General features: G+C 37.8%; 1 protein-coding gene across 4 annotated transcripts in view; it reads right to left on the reverse strand.

The window, feature by feature from the left end:
- LOC114047020 (DENN domain-containing protein 1A-like) overlaps nt 1-23,199 on the reverse strand; it is a 702,955-nt gene that overhangs the window by 483,277 nt on the left and 196,479 nt on the right. For all 4 annotated transcript variants that reach the window (XM_027867670.1, XM_027867668.1, XM_027867669.1 and 1 more), the window contains 2 exons: nt 16,378-16,427; nt 4,452-4,571 (listed from right to left, as the gene is read on the reverse strand). In XM_027867670.1, the coding sequence (XP_027723471.1) occupies nt 4,452-4,571; nt 16,378-16,427 (170 nt within the window). The remainder of the gene's footprint in view (nt 1-4,451; nt 4,572-16,377; nt 16,428-23,199) is intronic.

The following is a 23,199-nucleotide window of genomic DNA, read 5'->3' on the forward strand; positions in this document are numbered from 1 at the left end:
AAGAAAGAAAGAAAGAAAGAAAGAAAGAAAGAAAGAAAGAAAGAAAGAAAGAAAGAAAGAAAGAAAGAAAAAGAGAAAGAAAATTCTAGAATTGAATGTCATAATTTCATGGGACCTTAAAACACAAAATGTTAGAACACAGAACTTTCAATGGGGAAACAAGCATTTAGTTCAAGTCCCTTATTTTACAAATGAGGAAATCAGGGCCCAGAGAAGAGAATTGACTTAACTAAAGTCACAAAATTAGTTAGAGCTGTGAGGAGGTCCTCGGATCCAGGTCTTTTAACTCTCCATTACTAAATTATCCTGCTTCTCATTTTTAAAGAGTTCAACAAGACAATACCCTAAATGATTAAATGGTTATTCAACTTCCCATCTAGGGCAGAAAAATAATACTATGTAAAGAATGGCAAATACATTGATCTTCCAAAAAGGGCTGACACAGCGATACTTTCTGAAATCACCAGAAAGACAACCAAGCATAGTCATGTAAAAATTCAGTGGATTTCATCCTGACAATTTCTAAGCTTTGGCTATCCTGACATGCTAGATAAGTGTGTATAAATACACACACACACACACACACACATTCACATATATCTATAGCTGTATCTATATAAACATGCCTCAATTCCAACAAGCAATAGTTCATCATAGTGTCACAGAAGAAGCACTATATTTGTAGACAGAGCACCTAGATTGGAGTACCAGTCCTGCTACTTTCTGGCTGTATGACTTTGGACAAGTCACTTAATTCTAACTCCCAAGATCTCTTAGAGCTCTAAATCTCACGGCTCTCCTCTCTAGGTATAAGTTCCTTCCTCCGTAAAATGATTGGGGTTTGAGGGGGTAGTCGACTGGATAGATCCCTAAATTCTCTTTTAGCTCTAGCAATGTATGTTCTAACATTCTATGTTCTAAATGTCTATCATTCCGTGACTCTAAAATCTATTTTATATAGTAACTTCCAGTTTAAACAGTATGTGTTATAACATTCTATATAGTAAGGATCCTTTCAACCCAAAGATCATTTGCTGAGACTTTTTCTCCAACTTGTACCCAGTGGTTGCCCTCTGGGACCCTTTCTCTTCCAGGAGAATGTCTTCTCTGGATTTTTATAACTTTGCTGTTTGTTTTGTTTTGTTTTGTTTTTTTTGGTTCTCCCTACTATCTAATCATTCCTTTTTAGTCTCCATTTCCCAATCCCCCAGGACAGGTGTTCCCCACAGCTCTTTTCTGGGCCTTCTTCTATTCTCTCTACACTCTCTCACCCAGGGAGTTTAATAGGTTTTAAATCTCTATACAAATATCTTGCAAATGGAAAATATCTAGCCCTAATCTCTTCTGAGCTCCAGTCATACATTTCCAACTGCTACTGGATATTTCAAACTGCATGCAGAGGCAACTCAAACTTTCCTCTAAAACCCATTACTCCTCCACACTTCCCTGTTTCTGTCAAGGATATCTTTACCCTTCCAGGCATTCTGGTTTAAAAGTTTGGTATGGTGCCTGCCTCTTACTCTCCCTTACTCCACATATCTAGTCAGCTGCCAAATCTTGTTATCTCACACATTGGTCCTCTTCACTCTACTCAAATAGCCACAAACCTAGTTTATTATCTCACCTGGAGATCCTATTGCAATCTTCTCTTATTTGGTCTCTCTACTTCATCTCTCAACTCTTCAATCCATCCTCTATGAAACTGCAAAATGATTTTCCTAAAGTGTGTGTTTGGCTGTGTCACTCCAATGGCTCTCTATTGCCTTTATAATTAAATATAAGGTCTTCTGTTTGGCATTTAAAACCCTTCACAATCTGGTCAAAATCTACCTTTCCAGTCTCACTGCATTTACTCCAATTCATGCCCTATATTCCAACAAAACTGGCCATTTTTATGTTCCTCACACATAACACTCTCCTGTTTCCATGCCTCTTCTTTATTTTTTTTTTTCTTAAAGATTGGATCTTCCTATCTCACCCAGACTAAAAATATAAGGACTACTCATAGGTCTCCTCTCATTACTGATCAGCACCAGAGCTTTAAGCCTGTTCTGTTTCTAGCCTGGATTGGTTTGCTGCTTAGGCAACCTGGTGGTCCCCTGCTCCCAGAGACTCACCATACTAACGCCAAATTTAATGTCAACATTGAATTCTATGCACACTTTAGCTCAGAACCCCCTAATCTCTTCTGAGCTTTAGCCTCCCCAGAAACAGGGATTACAGGCCTGGGTCATCATTCCTGGCTCTCTCCTTATCTTTTCAGTAGCTGACCCTATGCCTAAAATGTACTTTTTCCTCACCTCTACCTCTCAGAATCCCTTGCTTCCTTCAGAACTCCAAGCGGTGGTGGTGGTGGTGGTGGTGGTGGTGGTGGTGGTGGTGGTAGTAGTGATGACAGTAGGCACTACAAAAATTCTGACAAGTAGGGAGTACAAATATTTTTATTGATGAACCAATGAGGTATGGTGACCTGGCCAAAATCAATTACAACTGGTTAAGACCAAGATCCCTTGACTTCCATTCTAGTACTCTTTTACAGACAAGGAAACTGGGGTTCAGAGAGATGATGTATGGCTCATGGTCACATAGGGAGCCAAAATCTTAAGGGAGGTCTTCTGATTCCAAGTGCAATGCTCTTCCTAATATACGGTGCTACCTCTGGCATGAGCAAGAAGTCTGTACAGAAGACCATCAATGTCTAACACTTTAAATTAAGAGACCTGAAAGCACAGAAGCTCCACTCCCCCTGTCCCCAGTGTAACATGTGCCTGTGTTTGAGAGAGAAAGGGGGAGGGGAATAGGAAGAAAAAATAAAATGTAATGGGGGAATTGGTACACCAGAGAGACATCCCCTTTCTGGAATTCACCCAAGGTCTGGCCTTTCATTTCAGGGGCCCACATCCAAGTTCTTGGTAACAGGGTTTTGTCAGGGGCACGTTGAAGTTCCCCTGACCTGTGCTGCTCCATGTTAGCGGCAAGAGACAGGAGACAGGCCCCTCTGACACCTATTTAACAGAGGCAGATGGAGAGTGGTATGTATGGGATACCTTTAATTCTCCCTCAGGAACACCCTGCAGTGCTGAAATGCAATTTCCACACGGCCCCTCCACACTAGAATTCACTCTGACCATTACTGGCAGAAGGAAATCAAGCATCAAACAAATGGAATGCCAGGACACAAATGGAGATTTACAAAGATCCAGGGAATAGAGGAGGGTGCCTAGGATGGAAGGAGGATTGGAAACCGGGACACCTGAGGATCACTGGAGTTACTGGTGATAGTTAGCCCAGGGCACAGGAGAAGGGGGGTGGGGCCAGGGTATGGCAGTAGAGATGGTTCTTTAAATACAGGGCTGTTGTAAGGGTCAAATGAGACAATGTCTGCAAAACAAACCTTGAAACACTATATGAACACCAATTCTAGTTGTTATTGTTGAAATGTTTTTGGTTTTGTTTGTTTTTGGGGAGGAGATCTATCATGTGGAAGAATGATTAGATTTGGTCTGATGATCTAAAGAGAGCAAGACTAGAACAACTGGCTGAAATTGAAGAGGGGCAGATTCAAACCAATATAAAAAAAACTAAGGATTTTCAAAAAGTGAAAGAAGCTACTTCTGGAAGGACTAGATTCCTCATTACTCAGGAAGGAGTAGCAGAACTAGATGACCTCCACATCCCTTTCAAGTGTAAGTTTCAATGATTCTATGACTGTATTACCTTAGTCCCCTACAATCACAAAATAATTTGTTTCAACCAACATTAAAATGCCTCATTTATTTACTACAAGTACAGCCCTACATTCAGTTCTGGGTGAGATACAAAATCTAAACAAAATATGACCCTTGCCATTCAGTAACACCATGGTCTAATCAGGGATATGACACAAATCGAACTATAATATAAAATAAAACATAAATTATTTATTGAAGTGAAAACAAACTACTATGGAGGTGGAGGGAGGAGAACAGAGAAGAAATTTGGAAAGACTTCCTGGAGGGATCAAAAACCACCACAGAACTCCAAGAGGAATTTCTGTAGAAACTGAGGAAGACATGATCAGTATTGGCAAGATAGTCTTAGATGCAGACACATGTTTATTAATAATCCTGCATATACAAAATGTTTAAAAAGAAGCTTAACAAGATAATTTCTGACAGCTCAAGATAACAGGAAGAGCTCGAGCTATGTCATCCAACTTTCACACATGACCTAGAGGCATTGACTCCTTCATTCAAGGCATTAAATACAAATAAATAATGAAAATTATCTTCCTAGGCTTAAAAGCACATGAACAATATTTTGGAATCCTTTGCCCAAAGTGCAGTGACCTGCAGGGATGAGATAGGGAACGATGGAGAACAGCTGGAAAACTTAAATTACATTCGCAACAAAGCTGGGCCCAATACTGCATCTTCGAACAAGCCAACAACCACAGCCCAACCTCCCCTTACCTTAAGATGCAGAAGCAGCTCTTAGCTCCCGAAGATAAGCGGCAGAAGCCAAACCTCTGTTTGCTGTCAATGTCAGTAAGCACAAATGTGAAGTTCTGGCCAACTTGGCTCACTGTAAGGCTACAGGAAAGAAAGAACAAAGGGAAAATAAATTGTGCAACCAGTTAAATGATAAAAAAAAAAGTATCTAATCAAACCAAGTCATTGAACCTTTAACATTTCCTTTCTCACTGGGCCTATGGTTCTCTAAATGAACTTGCACATTTACATTTTTCACCAGAATTGAGGGGAAATTAGTAAGGAAGTCAATCTCCTGGACCACCTTTGGGAAAGAATATATCACTGTACCTGAAATTGAAAGAAGACAATTCCAGGCTCTGTCACTAACTAGTAGCATAACCTAAGCAAGTTAAATTATTTCCTGGAGTTTCAATTTTCTCATCTGGAACATGAGCAGATTAGAATATATGATTTCTAAGGTTTCTGTCAGTTCTAGCATTCTATGTTAAGAGGAAGGTTAGAATAGGTACTGGGCTTGGAATCAGGAAGACCAAAGAAGGAAGAACTTCCACCTTACATATTTATCATTTTGTGGTCCTGGGCAAGTCACTTCAACTCTTCTCAGCCTCAATTTCTTCAACTGCAAAAATGAGGGGAAATGGGGCACCTACTTCAGAGGGTTATGAGGATCAAATGCAATAATACAGGGTATCCTAAAAGTCTTAGTGCAGTCCTAAAATTCACTAACTTGAAACTACATAAAGACTTTTGAGATATCTTGTATATGTAAAGCACTACATAAATTTTAGTTTTGTTCTACAGTCCTCTCAAGCTCTAAAACTGTTCTAAGTTCTCTTCTAGTTCTGACAGTCTATGTTTTTAGATCCATTCTAGCTCTAATGTCCTAAATATTCTGTGTTTCAATATCCCTTCCAGTTGTCATTCTTTTTTCCAAGGTTCCCTTCCACAGTAACTCTCTCACTCTTTACTTCATGTTTTATGATTACATGATTCTAAATGATGTCTAGAAGTGCTTAGGACTACTTAGTAAAACCACTTGCAGATACAAGGAACAAGGTGAGCATTTGCTTTCCCAAATGCCATTTTCCATGTAAGATTTTTGAAGCCCAAAGGAGCTCATTTTGGAGCCTAGAAAAGCCAGATTGTTTAACAATGCAAGCTGCTTTCCAAGATGGTGAAAAACAATGCTATAGGAAAGCATTAAACAAAGCAATGTTTTTACTGCATTACAACAAAAATAAAAAGCACATCACACATATAAGCCTTAAAGTAAAATTAGAATGCAACGTCTGTTCTTTAAAAAAAAAAAAAAGCAAAAGCACAATGACCAATAAACTACATTATAAACTAACACAATACAATAAAAATTATTTTTAAATTAACACACATATAGCTATTTTAAAATTCTAATACTGGAATTTAATGTTAGCTCTAAAAGAGCTTTTAGGACATGAAACATTGGAACATAAGGGTTAAGAGGAGCCTTGCCACACAGGTGTGAGTCCTTAGCTGAGACCTGAGAGGACAGCAGAGGCTTAATAAATGCTTCTTGAAATGCAACAAATGTCCCGGATGAGATTTGAGCATTAACAGATTTTTTTTTTCAAATTTGCAATGGAATTTATGGGCTTTTAAACTTAACCATTTTCTTTCCTATGTAAAATATCAAAAATAAGTCTATGTATTCTGTACTAAGATTAAAGAAATGCTCTTCTCCATAATTCACTTTGCAAATCAATGAATACCATTATCTAGGATAAGGTGGTAAATAATAGTTGAAGTGGTCTTCTCTAAAGATAGCACTCGTGGAAAGAAAGAAAGAAAAGAAAAGTCCACGGTGAAAGATATATGTGTAAATCAAGACTCAAGGAGCCTTTGGGATCCTGAGCACCTTTAATGGGTCTGATGTAGCAAGTTCTATTTGGCAACGTCATACTAGAGGCACCAAACACCAATAGCCTCTAACTCTGCCAGCAAATGTGGGTTAATGGAGAAAGCCCAACATTTGAGTCAGGAGAGTTCAAGTACCAACTCTACTGAACAAGTCTGAACCTCTATTTGCTCATCAGTCGAATGGGGATAATAGTACTTATATTTCCTGCCTCACTGTGTTGTTGCTAGGATATGATAATAATAGCAGCAGTTCACATTTATATAGAGCTCTATGGTTACAAAAAAGAAAGACCACCTGGCTAGTCAAAAAAGTGTTAAGACTTGGAGTCCTAGGTTAATTCCAGCTCTGACACATATTAGCTATGTAACCCTGGGCAAAGGCACTTCCCGATCTTTTAAGTCTTGATTGCCTCATTTTTAAAATAAAATATTTGTGCTACTGGTGGTCTTATGAGGAAAGCATTTTGCAAAGCTTAAGGTACTGTAGGAAAAGGAATTGTTCACCAACCATCCAGGGTTATGGTCAAGATGAAGCAGAATGACAACCACTGCCATTTCTGTAGGCCTCTAAGGTTTACAGAATATACTTCTCACCTGTCTAGGAGTAGAAATATTATTAGAACCAGTCTACAGATGATGAAACAGGCTCAGAGGAGGAAAGTGACTTGCACACTTCTACATGGGTAGTAGGTAACAAAGCTGGGATTCCAACCAGGGTCTTCTAACCTAGCATGTATAAGTGGGGTGGTGGGAAAAGTCCTAGATGTGTAGCCACAGAATCTGGTTTTGAATCCTAGCTTACTACTTACTACCTGGTTAATCTTGCGTAAATTCCTTCCCATCTCTGGGTTTTAGCTTCTTTACCTACAAATAAAGGGTTAGACCTGGACCCCTCCAGCTCTAAATCATATGGTCCTCTGCCTTTGTCCAGGGTTCTAGTATATCTCACTGGGTCTCTAGAACGTTACGGGCAAAAAAGTATTTTGTAAATCTTTTTCATCTAAAAGAACGTAAAGCCCAAATGTTTATCACCATCCCCATTCCCCCCATCATTATCATCATCACCATCATTTTCATTATCACTACCACCACCACTACCATTATCATCATCACTTTAACAAGATTTTCCCACGACAAAGGTCTAGGGAGAGGTCCTATTTCAATTTGAAGGGGGAAAATTATATTGTCGGGAGATTGATTGCTGAGGCCAAGAAAATAATTCAGAAGGAAAGGAAAATACTTTCTTCTGCCAGGTTTAACCAAGAATATGAACAGAAACAAGGTAGCAATTTAAAAGGAACATGGTAATAAAACAGGTGTAAGTAATGCTATCCTCCACCCTGAACAAGCCAAGAGAAGAAACACATTTCTATAAAAGTTACAGAGCTGTTGAGGGGACACCCAATGCTACCTTCTTGTGACTGTTATGTTTTATCTATAAAGCTTGGATGCGATGTTACTATGGTGACTTAATACTATGTTTTAAAGAAGGATTATATGATTAATTTTAACAAGGTTGAGAGCTGAGGATGTGTGAGAAACGAGATTCAAGCTCACATAATTAAAGTGATTGGGGACGAAAGCAAGGCTCACTTGGGGGAGGGGAAGGCTCATATGATTGAATTATTTTGCACAACAGGTCAGAAAAATTCTAAGTTACAAATGCACCCCAGCTTTTTATAAGGTAATGCTTTGTGATCTCACAAATTATGTACCTTCATGAGTTTTACTCCAGGCTTCAGGTTCTAAGATAGTTAAAATATACAGGTTCAGCTACCATTCCAAAAAGGTATGTGTCATATTTAAATACTTGGTGCCTTGCAAATGCCTTGGTTGGAATTTGTCATATTTAAATACTTGGTGCCTTGCAAATGCCCATCCAGTCCTTAGTCCGAGTATGAGCAGCAGTATGTAGAGTGGAAAGTACTGGCAGAAGACCAGGGTTCAAATCCCAGCTCCACCATTTACTAGTCATGTAACTAGGCAAGTCACTTTTCTCCTCCAGGATTCAGGTTTTTCATCTGTCAAAGGGAGATGACTATATTTGCCCTACTAACCTCACAGAACTATAGGGTAGAAGGTGCTTTGTAAACCTTAAGGTATTACATAAATGAGAACTGTTATAATTACCTGTCTTTTAATCCTTAAAGAAAAAAAAAAGACAGGATATAAAGAGAATTTGTAAGTGGTAGGTTCTAGCAATAAGATGGACTAATCCTGACCTTGGGGATTCAAAAATATCTGGGTTCAATTTTTAATTCTGTATCTGTGTGGCATGGGGCAACTAACTTCCCTTCTCAAAGCCTCAGTTTTCTCCTTGGTAAAATGGAGATAATATAATCTACACTACCTACCTCAAAGAGTTGTTTTATGTTGTAACTGTAAGATCCTGGTTAAAGTATTTTGTAAAATGTAGTGTTATAGAAAATATGTTATTGTAAAAAAAATCTATGCAAAATACTTCAGATATCATCAGCATAGGTACTTCTCCCACTGATACAGATAACAATTTTCTCATGACTTAATTTGCTGTCGCCAAAAAAAAAAAATCATCCCCTAATGGTCAATATTCTGGTAATGAATCTCTCTTCATTTAGCTAGGCTGGTCCTCTGGTAATAGACACACAGTCTATCACTCAATCAATCAACAAGTATTCATTAACCTCTAGCTATGTGCCAACCATTACATTAAGCTCTAGGAAGATAAAGAAAGTAAAAACAGTCCCTGCTCTCAAGAATTTTACATTCAAATGGAGAAGAACACATGTTTATAGTTATTCACATGATCCATACAAGGTAACCTTAAAGAGAAAAAGCACTAGCAGCTCCAAGGACAGGGATCCCATACTACTGAAGGTTGGTAGAACTTAAAGGAGCTTGTCCTCTTTGGCATTACCTCCAAGGTCACCTCCAGACTTCAACAATAAGGTTTTAGTGGAGGAATAATAACTATACACTTCCATAGTACTTTACATTTATAAAGTGTTTTCTTTAACACTATTATAAAGGAAGTCATGAAAATATTATTATTCCCATTTTACAGAAGAGGAAACCGAAGCTCAAAAATTATCTGATCATGCTCACATGACTAGAAAGTTGGACACTATCCTCAAGCTACAATAAGGCATGAAAGTAGGACTTTCATAAAGATCCTCCTTCGTATTCACAAATAACAATAATAATAAAACCAAGAATGTGGAAAGTGCAACTATTTTATTGCTTGGTTATCTGAGACTTCAAAAGGATTCATTCATTCATTCAAGACAAGAAGCATTACAGGATCATAGTATAACAGAGAAAATACTAAACTTGAAATTGGGAGACATGAATCTTAGTTCTGGCTCTGTCATTAACTAAGCTTCACAGAGTAGTCACTCTTCTCTAAGCTTTGGTTTCCTTACTAATAAAAATCAATGGATTGGACCAGATAACCTGTGAGGTTCCTTTCAGCTCTGACATTGTATGTTCCTAAAAGTTCTTTGTTTGGCTTATCTTTTCTCCTATGGGAGACACCTCTTCCATTTGAGTCCTGGCTACTTGAATAGATCAGCCAGGAGAAGGTGCTCAACCTCTGGTTGTATTTCTTTTATATAGGTATTGAGCTTTTGATTAACAATAGTTGCTAGTCAGACATCTAATTGAAAGAGAAAGGGCATTTTAGACAGTTCCATGGCTTACAGAGGGACCCTTACTTTTACAGACTGATTGGTTGTATGCTAATGAACAGCTGGGTAACAAACATATCACCAAATGACAAAGCTCAAAACCATTATATTTTAAGATATATCTCCTTGGGTAACTTCCAGTTAACTTATAGTCAGGAAGTCCCTGTCAAACAAAGCTCTTAAAGATTTCTGCAAGGCAGAGGACTGATTCATCTTTCCACTTGTTGATATAGACTATAATAATATTAGATATTTCTCCATGATGACTACTTTGGAAAAAGGATCTGATTTCTTAATAGTTACTGTGTTTGTGTTTATCCTCAACTTCAGCAGCAATTCTTTATCTTACAGTAATCAAATGATCATAGAATGTTAGAGTTATAAGGGACCTTATAACACAGAATATGAGAATAAAGAACATAGAGAATTAGAGCTGAAAGGAAATTTAGTACAGAAAACAAAGAGTGTCAGAATTCCAAGGCCTTGAGAACGTAGAACTAACACAGAACATAAAAAAATACATAAAAAATTTTAAAGCTCAAGAAGACATTTAAGACACAGACACATTGCAATTGGGAGAGATCTTAAAACAAAGATAGGTTAATAGCTCATAGGACCTTAGAGATCATTTAGTATAAACCCCTCATTTTACATATTTAAAAAAACCCTAAAATTGATTTACTTAAAGTTAGTGGCAGAGCTAGGAGAACCAACAACTTCACTCTAGTACTATATTCTTTCATGCTTTCTCAATCCTTAAACTTTAACAATTTTTCAGGATAAAATTTCTTCATAAAGTTGTTGTTTTTTTTTTAAACAATTCTACTGTAGATGCCCCAAGTAGATCAGCAATTCTGAACTCAATTGGACCCTAACTTTCAACAAGTCAAAAGAACCAAAACCAAAAATAGGAATATCTCCAAAAACAATCTTTTAAGGATAAAGTCAACACTATCCTACACCCTCTAATGTATCTTCAAAGTCCATGTCAACATGAAGAACAAGAAAGAAAAGCAATGTTTATTCAAACCACAGAATCTAACCTTCATGCTGCCTGCCAAGTGATGGTTATTTCTGTCTCCTCCAGAAGCATTTCATTAAATCTTGAAGAAGCTTCCAGGTATAGTATATAAATGGAATGCAGAGGCATGGACCATGTGGATGAAACAGTTGGATTCCAGGTATCACATGACAGACAAGGTCCACGTTAGCCAAGTCATCATCACCAAACATTTATGGAGCAGTTATATGTGGGCCAATGTACTGAATCCCACGTGACAGCTACTTTTCTTCCACTGTCCCTGGGTTGTTAAGCAGGAATGGCTTAATAATAGAACCATCTGCAGATTGAATAAAGTCCAAAGTCCTTAGGCTGGCATTTAAGGCTTTCCACAACCTAGCTCTGACCTATCTTTCTCAGTTTATCCCCTGATTCCTCTTCATGTATTCCATGCTCCATACAAGGTTGCATAGCCATCTCCCTTTATCCCTGTAGAGCACATTATGTACTTTACCATCACATCATATTTGCTGATGTTGTTACTGGTACTTGGAATTTCCTCTCAGCCATCTCTGCCTACTAACATTCTACTCATTCTTCAAGAGTCAGCTCAAATGCTACCTACATCTTCCATGAAACCTTCCCTCATTTCTTCTGTCATAAATAACTCACCTCACTTTCAGCCCACCAATATCAAAACATCTCTACCTCTCATGCATTTATCATGTCCCATGGGGTATATAATTATATGAGTCTCATCTCCTTACGAGGTTGTGAATTCCATAAGGGCAGAGACACCCCACCCCCAGTCTTTTATTTATTTCTTTATCACCTCTAGTGCCCAGCAAAGCACTGTGCATCAAAGAATGCAAGCTTCACAGATATTTGTTAAGTTGTGAAGATGAAATGAGGTAACATATGTAAAACGTGATGTTAAACTCAAAGGGCTATAATTGTTAGTTATGATTATTAGTTGAATTGAATAGTCTTTATATTTTGTCTCACCAACCCAACTAAGTGCTTTAAGGGAAGGTGTTATATGTTATACTTCTGTATTTTGAGTAGTATTGATCACATATAAGATGTTCAACAGGTATTTAAGAATTGTTCTTAAGTATGTAATTTCTATCACCATTTTTTTTTCAAATGGAGAGAATGTTGCTTCTACCAATCTATTTCTAAGAAACATGTGAAGATAAGAGAATAACAAATAATACCAAAATTATATATTTTAAGAAGTTATATTGTTTGATAATTCCTGGTTTTAAATAGAAAAATATTAAAATGACAAGGAAGATTTAATTTCTAAAAAAAACCCATTTCTTAGGTTCCTAAGTACAAGGCATTGTACTAGGTGCTTAGTCAGACAAAAATTCTAATATCTGGGAATTTTAGAATTTTAATTAACAGGCAATTTTATAGAACCTCAGAGCTAGAAGGTCGCAAAGTATAAACCCCTTCTACAGACCCACAAATGGTTATCTAGCCTCATTTTGGACATTTCTAATGTTGGGGAAATGACTAATCCTGGAGACGACCTATTTCATGCTATTATCTGTTACAGCTATATCTGTTCAAAAAATCTTGCTAACACTGAAATCCGCCTCCCTATAATTTCTACCCATTGCTCCTAGTTTTTCTCTCTATGATCAAGCTAAAAAAGACTAATCCTCCTTTCAGAGGACAAGCCCTCATATATTTGAAAACCTTAATTGTGTATAGAGAGGATTCAGTTCTATACCTTATTCTAACACTAACTTCCTTCCAGAGAGGTATCTCCCCAGGCCATAGTTTCCCCACCTATAAAATAGGAGGTATTGGCATAGATGATCTCTAAAGCCCTTTCCAGCTCTGATGCCCTATGCTGTAAGGTCCATTCTTACTCAAATATCCTATGGACTATTAAGTTTCCTTACAAGTTATCACTTCTCTATTTAGCAATGATTGGGCAAGTCCTACTTTTTTGGAAAGATTAATAAACTGCACTAGTGTTTACTATGGTAGAAAAGGAAAAAGGACACAGGAATGACTAGGAAAACTTTTTTCTAAAAGAACCCACTAGGGCATTACTCTCTGACTCTACTAGAATATACTCTATGTCCCACAATAATAAAACCAGCACCTGTGATGCTTAGACTCTGGTCAGAGACAAACTGGGCTAAAATATTCACTTGCAGTACAAATTGTACTACTGATACTTAAGGAGAAAATACTGGCATTAAAGTCTTTGTATTTCTTGAAAAGGAACTAATTTATTAGTATTGCCAGTGTAAACTAAACTAGATTAAATTAGACTATATTAAATTTTGTAAAAGTTTAAATCTGGGAACAGAAAGGGGGGACTCAAATACAATGTTCCTTTTAGGTTCCCAAAAATATTTTATTTTAACCAGAAGAACATTTCATCACACTTAAGGTGAAAGAGATCTCAGTAAAACTATTGTAAAAGATTAAACTCTATCACTAGAGTAACATTTCTGTCCCCAAATTATGCATGTGAAGGAATTATCAGCACTCTGAACTTAGTATATAGAATATTAAAACCCAGAATGTTATAGTAAGGGGCTTTAGAACTTAGAATGTTTTAACATAAAACAGAGAATATTAGAATACAGAGCGTAAGACCTGGAAGGCCCTTAGAGACTGTAGAGTCTAATCTCATTTTAAAGATGGGCAAACTGAGTCCTGGAGAAGTAAAGTGATTTAGCCAAGGCCACAAAGTAACACAGTTGCAGAACCACGGATAGAATTGGCATCTAAAATCCAAGTTCAGCATTCTGTCCCCTGAATCATACTACTGTCCTATTAGTTTAAAAATACCTATGGTTTCATCAGTGTGGGAGATCCCTCTACCAACACAGATCATGGCCTATGATATAGAATCTTAGAGAGTTGCTTAAAGCTCTGGGTGGTTAAGTGATTTGCCCACAGCCATATGACAGTAAATGTCAGAGATGGGATTTTAAGCTATGTCTTCTTAATTCCAATATCAGTACTCAATCCACTATGCCATGTGCTGTCTCTAGTTTTAAAATATTAATTTAAAAATAATAGCCATGGGAAAAAAATCCTCCCAAAATGGATTTCCATTTAACAGAAAGTCATATTTGAACTGTTTTTCTTTATTAAAAATCCAACTAAATTCTTAAAAATGCCAGCTCCATTATTCCCTACAAGTATATGATCACCATGATTTGTAACATATATTTTTCACATATGGACTATTAAGTTTCCTTACAAGTCATCACTTCTCTATTTAGCAATGATTGGGCAAGTCCTACTTTTTTGGAAAGATTAATAAACTGCACTAGTGTTTACTATGGTAGAAAAGGAAAAAGGACACAGGAATGACTAGGAAAACTTTTTTCTAAAAGAATCCACTAGGGCATTACTCTCTGACTCTACTAGAATATACTCTATGTCCCACAATAATAAAACATATCGCTGGTTAATACAAATAAACAGGAAATTTACATTAAATAGAAGCCAACAAGCAAATATAATCTGCTTGGCTTGGTTAAAAGACACAAGAAGGAAGAGAAATTTGTTTTACTCATCTTAAAATGAATGCAAATTTTTCATTTAATGGTGTCTACATGTGCACTGACTGGCCTAGGAATCCTTACCTAATTTCCCCCAGGTGGGAATATGCCTTTCTTCTTAAAACTTCTTATGGTCTTGAGCTTGAATGTCTCTTTTGTACTGACCACATTTAACTGTTCCTCACAGTTATGTGTGTACATGTCTCATCCACCTCTGCCAGTAGACTGCAAGCTAATTGGGAGCAGTGGCTGGGTCATTTCATCTTTATATCTCCAACACCAGACACAGTGTTGTCTACATTGGAGACACTTTGTTGAGTTAAATTAGGCATCTGATCAAGATCCAAATTATGACTTAACAATATATGTCACAGAATTACAGAATGCGTCAGAGCCAGAAGATGCCATAAAGATCAGCTAGTGTGACTTCCTCATTTAAACAGGTGAGGAGAAAGTGACTTGCCCAAAGTTATACAATTAACAAAAGGAAGCAGAACCTAAGACTTGAATCTGAGTCACTTTCCTCCAAGTGCAGTGCCCTGATCACCACTTGAGGCTGTCTATCTGATCCACCATATCAAGAATGGAGAGGGATCACTCCATTTCAGGAGAAGTCAAGCATCTTTAAATTTGATGCACCTATAATTTCTGTTTACTTAATATACACATATTGCCTCCCTCCTTCTCCTCCTCCCCCCCCTTTGTCTCTCCCCCATTCCTCTCTTTCTCCTCCTCCTCTTCCTTATTCTTCTCTCTGCCTCTCTCTTTCCCCCCTCCCTTCATCCCCCACATATATACACATATATTATATCCAAAATGCATGAATTTCTATAATAAAATTTACATGTTTAATATAATGCACATAGAGTAAATTGCAGAATTAAACTCCAACCATGCTAATTCAGTGGTTTAAGTTTGGTACTGAAATTAAATTAAAAAATCTTTCATTCATAGAACCAGAAGAAACTTTAGAGATGACCAAACAGCAGCATGGTACAGTGAAAAAGCACTGGGCCGGGAGTCAAAAAGAACTGGGTTCAACTCGTGACTCTAACACTCACAAGTTACGTGAACTTGGGCAAATAAATTCACTTCTGGGTCTCAGTTTCCTTACTTGTAAAATGAGGATAATCATCCTGCCATTATTACTTCAGTGTTTTTAAGGGGGGAAGGGGAATGTGTACACCTTAAAGCATTATTATGTAAGTTATTATTATAAGAATAAAATAGTTACAGGGTTTAGAACTTGACAGAGTCTTAAAGATCATGTAATCCAGTACCCTCATTTTCCAGATGAGGAAACTGAGGCCCAGAGAGTTTAAGTGACTTAGGCAAAGTCCCAAAGACAAAGAGTGGCTGAGTTAGAATTTGAACCTACGTCTCCAAATTGTAAGCTCTTGCTACTATACCACTGCTTCTTCTTCACTGTTATTATTCATACTATAATTTAATCTTCATTTTGCAGATAAGGAAACTGAAACCTACAGAGGGAAAATTACTGGACCAAGGTCACATAGCACATTAGCTATGAAATCAATTGTAGATCTTTTTGCCTCCCAGTGTAGGACTCTTCCCACTATCTCACGCTCCTCTACCAATGCACAGTTAAAACTTTTAAACTTTTTGATGGTGCCCATAAAATCCCCAGGAAAGAGGATATTGCAACTCTCCCCGGCACATAGGTGCTTTAAATCATAGTTAAACAGACAGAATGTTACAAATAGCATGGTTTTCATTCTCCATAGCAGTTTTATTGACAAGTGTTTTTTTTTTCTCTCTTGTAAAGTTTAAAAATCTAACACTACCTGTCCACACAGAAGGGGAAACAAAACTTGGTCAAAGTCTGTAGAACTTCCTGTGGAGAGAAAAAGAGATAATTTATACATCTAATGGGAGCAATAAATCTAACATTAACCACAAGCGCCCAATCTTACAACTCTACCCCTGAAGAAATCTGAGACAGATGAAGAAATATGAGCTTTATCAATTACATGGGGAGGAGGACTGGGCAGTCAATCATGTGAAATAATAAACATGATCAAACTTCATTAAAAATGAAAAATTAATCAAGATTCACACATGGGCAAGCAGCAGGGGCCCGGCAGCAAAGCTCCAAAGGGAGGGAGGAGTTTGCATGGCTGAGTGTTAACACCCCTCAAGGGACCATCTTCAGCATGACCATATGGATCAGACTGAATAACACCAAACCACATGGGCTTGGCCTGGCAGGACCACTTCTGCTGGCACCATTTTTGCCTGTTACCTAGGAACAGAGGGGTCTGGGATTAGGAACCGCTTCCCAACATCAATAGAACCAATAACAAGAAAGAGATAAAACCAATCATTCTCAGAGATCATTTTTCCTGAATGTACTCAATCTTTTCCTCCATTACAACCTCTATTTGCTTAGTTTTGGGTGAAAGTTTCTCTTTGTCACCAATTTATTTTGGCATCAAACTGTAACATTTTCAAGTTGTTTTTCTTAATGACACCACTGTACTTGTCCTTGTTTACACATTCCCAGTTTATCAAATAATCAAAGTAAACTATTAGTTTAAATGACCTTTCGAAATATGTAGGTAGGAAACACTAAATATATTCTTCAGAAAGAGTAGAGAATGGAAAAAAAAAAGAGTAGAGAATGGAAAGGTGGAGTGGTATTTCAAAACTCCTCATTCTTTGGAAAGAAAACCTTTCCTCAGTAAAAGTGTCAGAGTCAGAGAATGTTAGTGCCAGAAGGAAGACTGGGCCACAGAGCATCATACCATAAAACACAGAATGTTGGCCTCAAATGGAATGCATGAATACAGTGTGTTAGAACATAAAACATTAGACTTGGAAGCTTTAAAACATAGAATGTTAGAACATAAAACTGAATATTAAAACATGGGTCCTTATACTGTCAGAGAGATCTAGAAGAGTCCTTAGTAGATAGAATAGTTGAACATGGAACCAAAAAAGATCAGATCTTTTAGTGCCTATCATATAAAAGGCACAAAAGTTACTTAGACAACCTCTTGTGACAAACAAAATTGTTCTAGTTTAGCTTAACTTAAATGAAAAGCCTCATTGACACCATTAAAAATTCATTAACTCAAATGTTATAAAAATTACATGTGTATCCCTTTCATGAATCTGCTTTGCACTCCAGCCTTTTCTGCTCACAAATTTCAGGACAAAATGGTGAGCACATTTTTATGACTTTGTCTTGGGTCTGTCTAAGTTGAAACAAGCCTGCCTTAACTAAGTCCAAATCTGTCAGCGTGATGAAGTAAAGATCAGGTTACAAATGTAGCCCTTTTCCAACCAATAATAATGAGTTATCAATGCTAACTGGATTGATGATGCTCGCTTCATTTAGTTTTAAAACCAGTTCTATCACTCAAGAAAGAAACTCACATCAATCTAATCGTCTACTCAATGAAGCAGAAAGCACTTTGGCTTTCCCTGCCAGAGCATATTCCTCCTACATAATTCAATTGAGAATATTCTATTCTTTAACATTGTTAGATGGGGACTGCATTAATTGTACCACTGTTAAGAAATGAAAGCCAACACTAAATGAACTTTGATTAGAATGAATAACAAAGAAAAAGTTTTCTCAATATAGTCTAAATTGCTGTATCTGTACACTAGTCATATCTGAGCTATGATGTCTGTAATAGCCTATGTGCTATTTTAAAAGAGGATGTCTTCTGTTTAAAGATTAATCACCATCTAGCTCACACAGAAGAGACTGCTTAGGACTGGAATTAAGGAGAAGCAGAGTCCTGGACAGTTCTGCCAAAAACATTCTCCATGTAGTTCCGAGCAACTTGTAATATTCTATGTTCCTAAAGCACAAATATCATCAGGTCACAACCCACCCCACCCCCCGCCCCCAAACTCCGGTAGATCCTTATTACCTCTAGCATCTAATATAACCTCCTTTAATTGGCACTTAAAATGCTTCATAACCTAGCCTTTTCTCTCTTTCTGGTCTTCTTGAACATAACTCTCTTCTACAAACCTACTATTCCAACCATACTGTTGTTTCCTTGCTATTCCATGTACACCACACTCCATTTTCCACCTGTACTCTAGTCCTGCTCCTCATTCCCCTCCCAGCAGAATTTAGATTCTGCCCCTGGGATCTTGGACCCTAATATGTGAACTTTGACCTTATTTTGCTTAGAATCAAGACACTAGGATACTTCCCTACCATGTGCATACCATCACAGTGTTTGATTCCTTTCAGCTTGAATACTCTTGTATTCTATGTTTGAACATTCTTCTAACTCTGTGATTCTAAGACTACTACACACAGGAATAAAGGAGTTTTCCTAGCCAATAAGGGCATTATTCAGACAACTAGTAGAGCAGAGAGAGAAACGTTCACTTTAAAGTCTTCAGGGCCCTAGACCCACTAACACCCTTATCCTATGCATACATCCTCCCAATAATTTAAACCAAAAAAATTATAATTTAAACAAAAAAAAGAGTCCTCTTTTTACCTCAGAATCAAATTTACTTCAAAAAGTATATTTTAAATGAAACCACTTTAGGATATTTACCAAATAGTCTGTAAAATTCAAACACATGTGCTACCAAAGGTATACAAACCACAGAAACTGATCTCCTCTACCACCAAAAAGTGACAAATGCAAAAATGACTTTTCCATTTTAAGTTGGAGCTTTACTGATAAAAATGCTTCAAAGATATCTCAGATGAAGAAATCCCATGACTACTACATTTTACCCTAAAGTAGATTCAATAGGTAGTTAACAGGCCCAGCTTTAAGACTTTCTAAAACATAACAGCTACAAATGTCAAGACATCAGGGATCTGTAATTTCATCAGTCAAGTAACTCACCCAAGAAAGCTGCCTGAGGTTCAGGAAAATTAAGTGACTAGTTACTAAACATCAGAGATGGGATCTGAATCCAGGTATTCCTGACTCCAAGTCTAGCATTCTATCCATTACATTACCTGTCTTCACCTTACATAGCAACATCACACTTTCTGATGTCAAAAAGATAGAGGAAGTCAAAGGAAAGATAGTGGCACAGAAGCAACGGTCCCTGATCAGTACCCTGGCTAGCAACTTCAGTCATCCTCAATTACTCTCTCTCACACAACTCCACATACCCAATCTTTTGCCAAGGCTCATCATTTCTCTCTTCACAACCTCTCTCACATAGGGCTCCTTCTTTCCACTCACACAGCCCACCCTGGTGCAAGCTCTCATCACCTCTTCTCTCGCCTACTACAAAGGCCTTCTGGTCAGTCTCTCTGTCTCAATATGCTTCCCACTCCAATCCATCTTCCACACAGCTGCCAAAGTGATTTTCATAAGACACAGATCCAACCAAGGCATCTCATTGCTCAGTGATATCCAGTAGCTCCTTATTACCCCCAGAGCTAACTATAAAGTCCTCTGTTTGGCATTTAAAAACTCCTCAGATATGGCACTACCTACCTTTCTAGTCTTCTTACATTCTACTTCCCTCCACACATTCTCTAACCCAGTTACACTGACCTACTTGCCATTCCTCACCATGACATAACATCTCCTGATTCTACATTTGCACTAACCATCCTCCATGCCTGGGATGTTTTCCCTTCTCACTTCTACCTCCTCACTTCCTTGGCTTCCTTCAAGACTCAAATCAAACCTTATCTGCTGCAGGAGGCATTTCCAGTTCCCTACCACCACCACTGCTAGTGCCTTGTCTCTAAGATTGCATTCTGTTTACACTGCACATGTCTTACATGTACAATTTTCCGCATTTTGTTTTCCCCACTAGAATGTTAGCCCTTTGAGGCAGGGATTGCATTTTTACCTTTCTTTATATCTCCAGTGCTAAAGTGCCACACCTACAGCACAGCAAGCACTTAATAAATGTTTGTTAACTGTATGTCACTATTCAAAAGTCTATTCTCTCCATTTCACAGTTTCACCATCAAGTCCACTGATGAATAACAACCCTGAGGCTGCCTAACTTAGACATAGTAAAGTGGCTCAGTGGACAGAGCAGTGGACCTGAAGTAAGGAAAACCTGAGTTCAAATTCAACTTCAGACATTTACTAGCTGTGTGATCCTGAGCAAGTCAGTTAACTACTCAGTCTGTCTCAGTTCTTCAACTGTAAAATGGGGACAATCATAGCAACTATCTCCCAGGATTGCTGTGAAAATCAAATGAGATAATATTTTTAAAGTGTTTAGCACAGTGCCCGGCACATAGTATGTACTTAATAAATGCTTGCTTCCTTCTTTCCTTCCTTCCTTCCTAGGTCTATCTTCCAGAAGAGAGCTACATGTTAGCATGCTACAATGGACGAATACTAGATGAAGAAATAAGACACAAACTCTACTCCCAGCACTCCCACTTAATCACTACCCCATCCTTGCTTCAGTTTTCTCATCTGTAAAACAAGAGGAGAGACTAGATGGTCTCTAAATTCCCTTCTCCTTTCCAGCTCTAAATATAGGACTTTATGACTAGATGATCTCAAAGGAACTCTTTAGGTCACTCATTCTATAACATGGCATAAAAAGCATTTTTCAAAATATAATCTTTCATTTGTAAATGTAATCTATAACTCTAAGGTAATGGAGAGACCCAGACAGCATTAAATGAGCTGTAACATATGACTAACAATGTCTTGTATGTAGGAAGTGGTGTAAAAAAATGCTAACATCATCTCTTTCCCTCTCCCTCTCTCATTTCATCTCAGAAGGGAACTCCTGTTAAAGAAAAGCCCTCCATGATGAACAACTTAAAGTATTGGAAGAGTTGCCTGGGCCACTAAGAGTTTCAATGATTTGCTCTAGGATAATGCAGTCAATAGTGGTTGAAGGTGGGTCTTGAACCCAGGTGCTCTTAACTCCAAAGCTTGTTCTCTACGCACTGTACCACAGCTACCTCTCAATGTGAAAGTTATCAGCCAAAAAATATATGATCAGAGAAGAAAATGGGGTCATCATATAGGGAAAACACAGGACAACATAGGAACAAATCAAAGTCCCCACAAAATTAAAAAAAAAAAAAAGAGGAAGGCCTCCAGGAGATGGGTAGATGTCCTATAGAGGATTTTACAGAGGACAAGAATGAAGATTGCAGATGATAGGTTGCAATCAACGAGAATGGAGGGAGTATCTACCTATATGGATGAACTCTGAGATCAACTAAGTAATCTCCCACTAAGAAATCACTCTTTCAGCCAAAAAGTGAGCTTTTAGTTTGGTCAGCACAGTTTCAAAGTCTTCTTGTGTTTAATGGATATTAAACTGGAAATTATACATATATACTCATATGAGTATGTATGTATATATATATGTATATATAACTAGCTGTCATCATTATATATCAAAAAGAAAAGGAGTGGTTATTTATGCTAAAGTATATTTTGTGTTTCCTGTTAAACAGGATAATCATGTTATAGTTAGAAGGGACCTTAGAACAGAAAATATTAAAAGTGACCTGAGACCATGGAGTGAATGCCATGGACAGAAGAGAACTTAGAGATCATCGAGTCTAACACAATGATTTCACAGAGAAGGGGACATAGGCCCAGAGAATGAAAATAAGAGGCCCAAGTACATAAATTGTTAGCGTCAAAGGCAAGACTGAGCCACTGAACGAATACCTTTCTCATCCTCCCCCCTCTAGAAAATATGATAACACTTTTATATGGAAAGTGCTACTCTTCAAATAATACACCAAAGCCCTGCTTTCAATGTGATACAGACAGTCTCTAAGCGACCTTATTGATTGTTTTGCTTAGAAAATGTCCTCTATCAACCAATTACATGCACTCCTTTTTATAAAACCTGTGTCTTTGAGCAGTGTGGTAGAGTAGAAAGAGAACTGAATTTGGAGTCAAAAGCCCAGGACTGGAATCTTACTACTTTTGTAGCTGTTGGCAAATCACTTCCCCTCTACGAGACTCAAATCCCCTATTTGTAAAATAAGGGGGTGAGAGTAAAGGACTTCTGTTAGCTCTAACATGTTATGATCCTATGTGCTACACAGATGAAATGGAAATGAACCAATTGTCAGGGTGGGGTGGGGAGAGGTAGTATGAGCAAAGGAGAAGGGCAGCATCCGCCAGTTTCCAGGATCAATTCCAGAATTTATATTTTCACAAGGCTTTTTTATGTGCAGTTTGATTTCTTAACATTTTAATGAGCCCCCCCCCCCCCAAAAAAAGTGAATCTATAGCTTCCAGTCACCACAGTTAAAGTGCAGAGCATGAACTAGATCCCAAGGGAAAGGCAGCCCACCATGTCACTACTGGCTTTAGGACATACACCACCTGGTTCCATGTCCCCAGGTTCCAACTCTTTTCATAATCAAAACACTGCTGACATTATAAACCCCGCACGGGTTTGCTAAAATCCCCCTCAATCAATACGGCCAACACATAACTTATTGGAGGCAACAGTGGGCTCATTGATTAAGTTGAGTTCCATAGCAAAGTTTTCAAAATAAATGAGACAAGGATACAGCATTCAACCCCTTTGTGTCACAAGACAATTTATGAAATAGGCAATTTCCAAAAGGGCCTTCCCCCGCCCACCCACAAAACAGACAATCATTGAAGTGGGAAGAAGCCAGAACAGGAAGCAAAGAGAGAGAAGGG

The sequence above is a fragment of the Vombatus ursinus genome, unplaced genomic scaffold (genome assembly GCF_900497805.2).
Source record: "Vombatus ursinus unplaced genomic scaffold, bare-nosed wombat genome assembly UNPS02014786.1, whole genome shotgun sequence".
NCBI classification, from domain to species: domain Eukaryota; kingdom Metazoa; phylum Chordata; class Mammalia; order Diprotodontia; family Vombatidae; genus Vombatus; species Vombatus ursinus.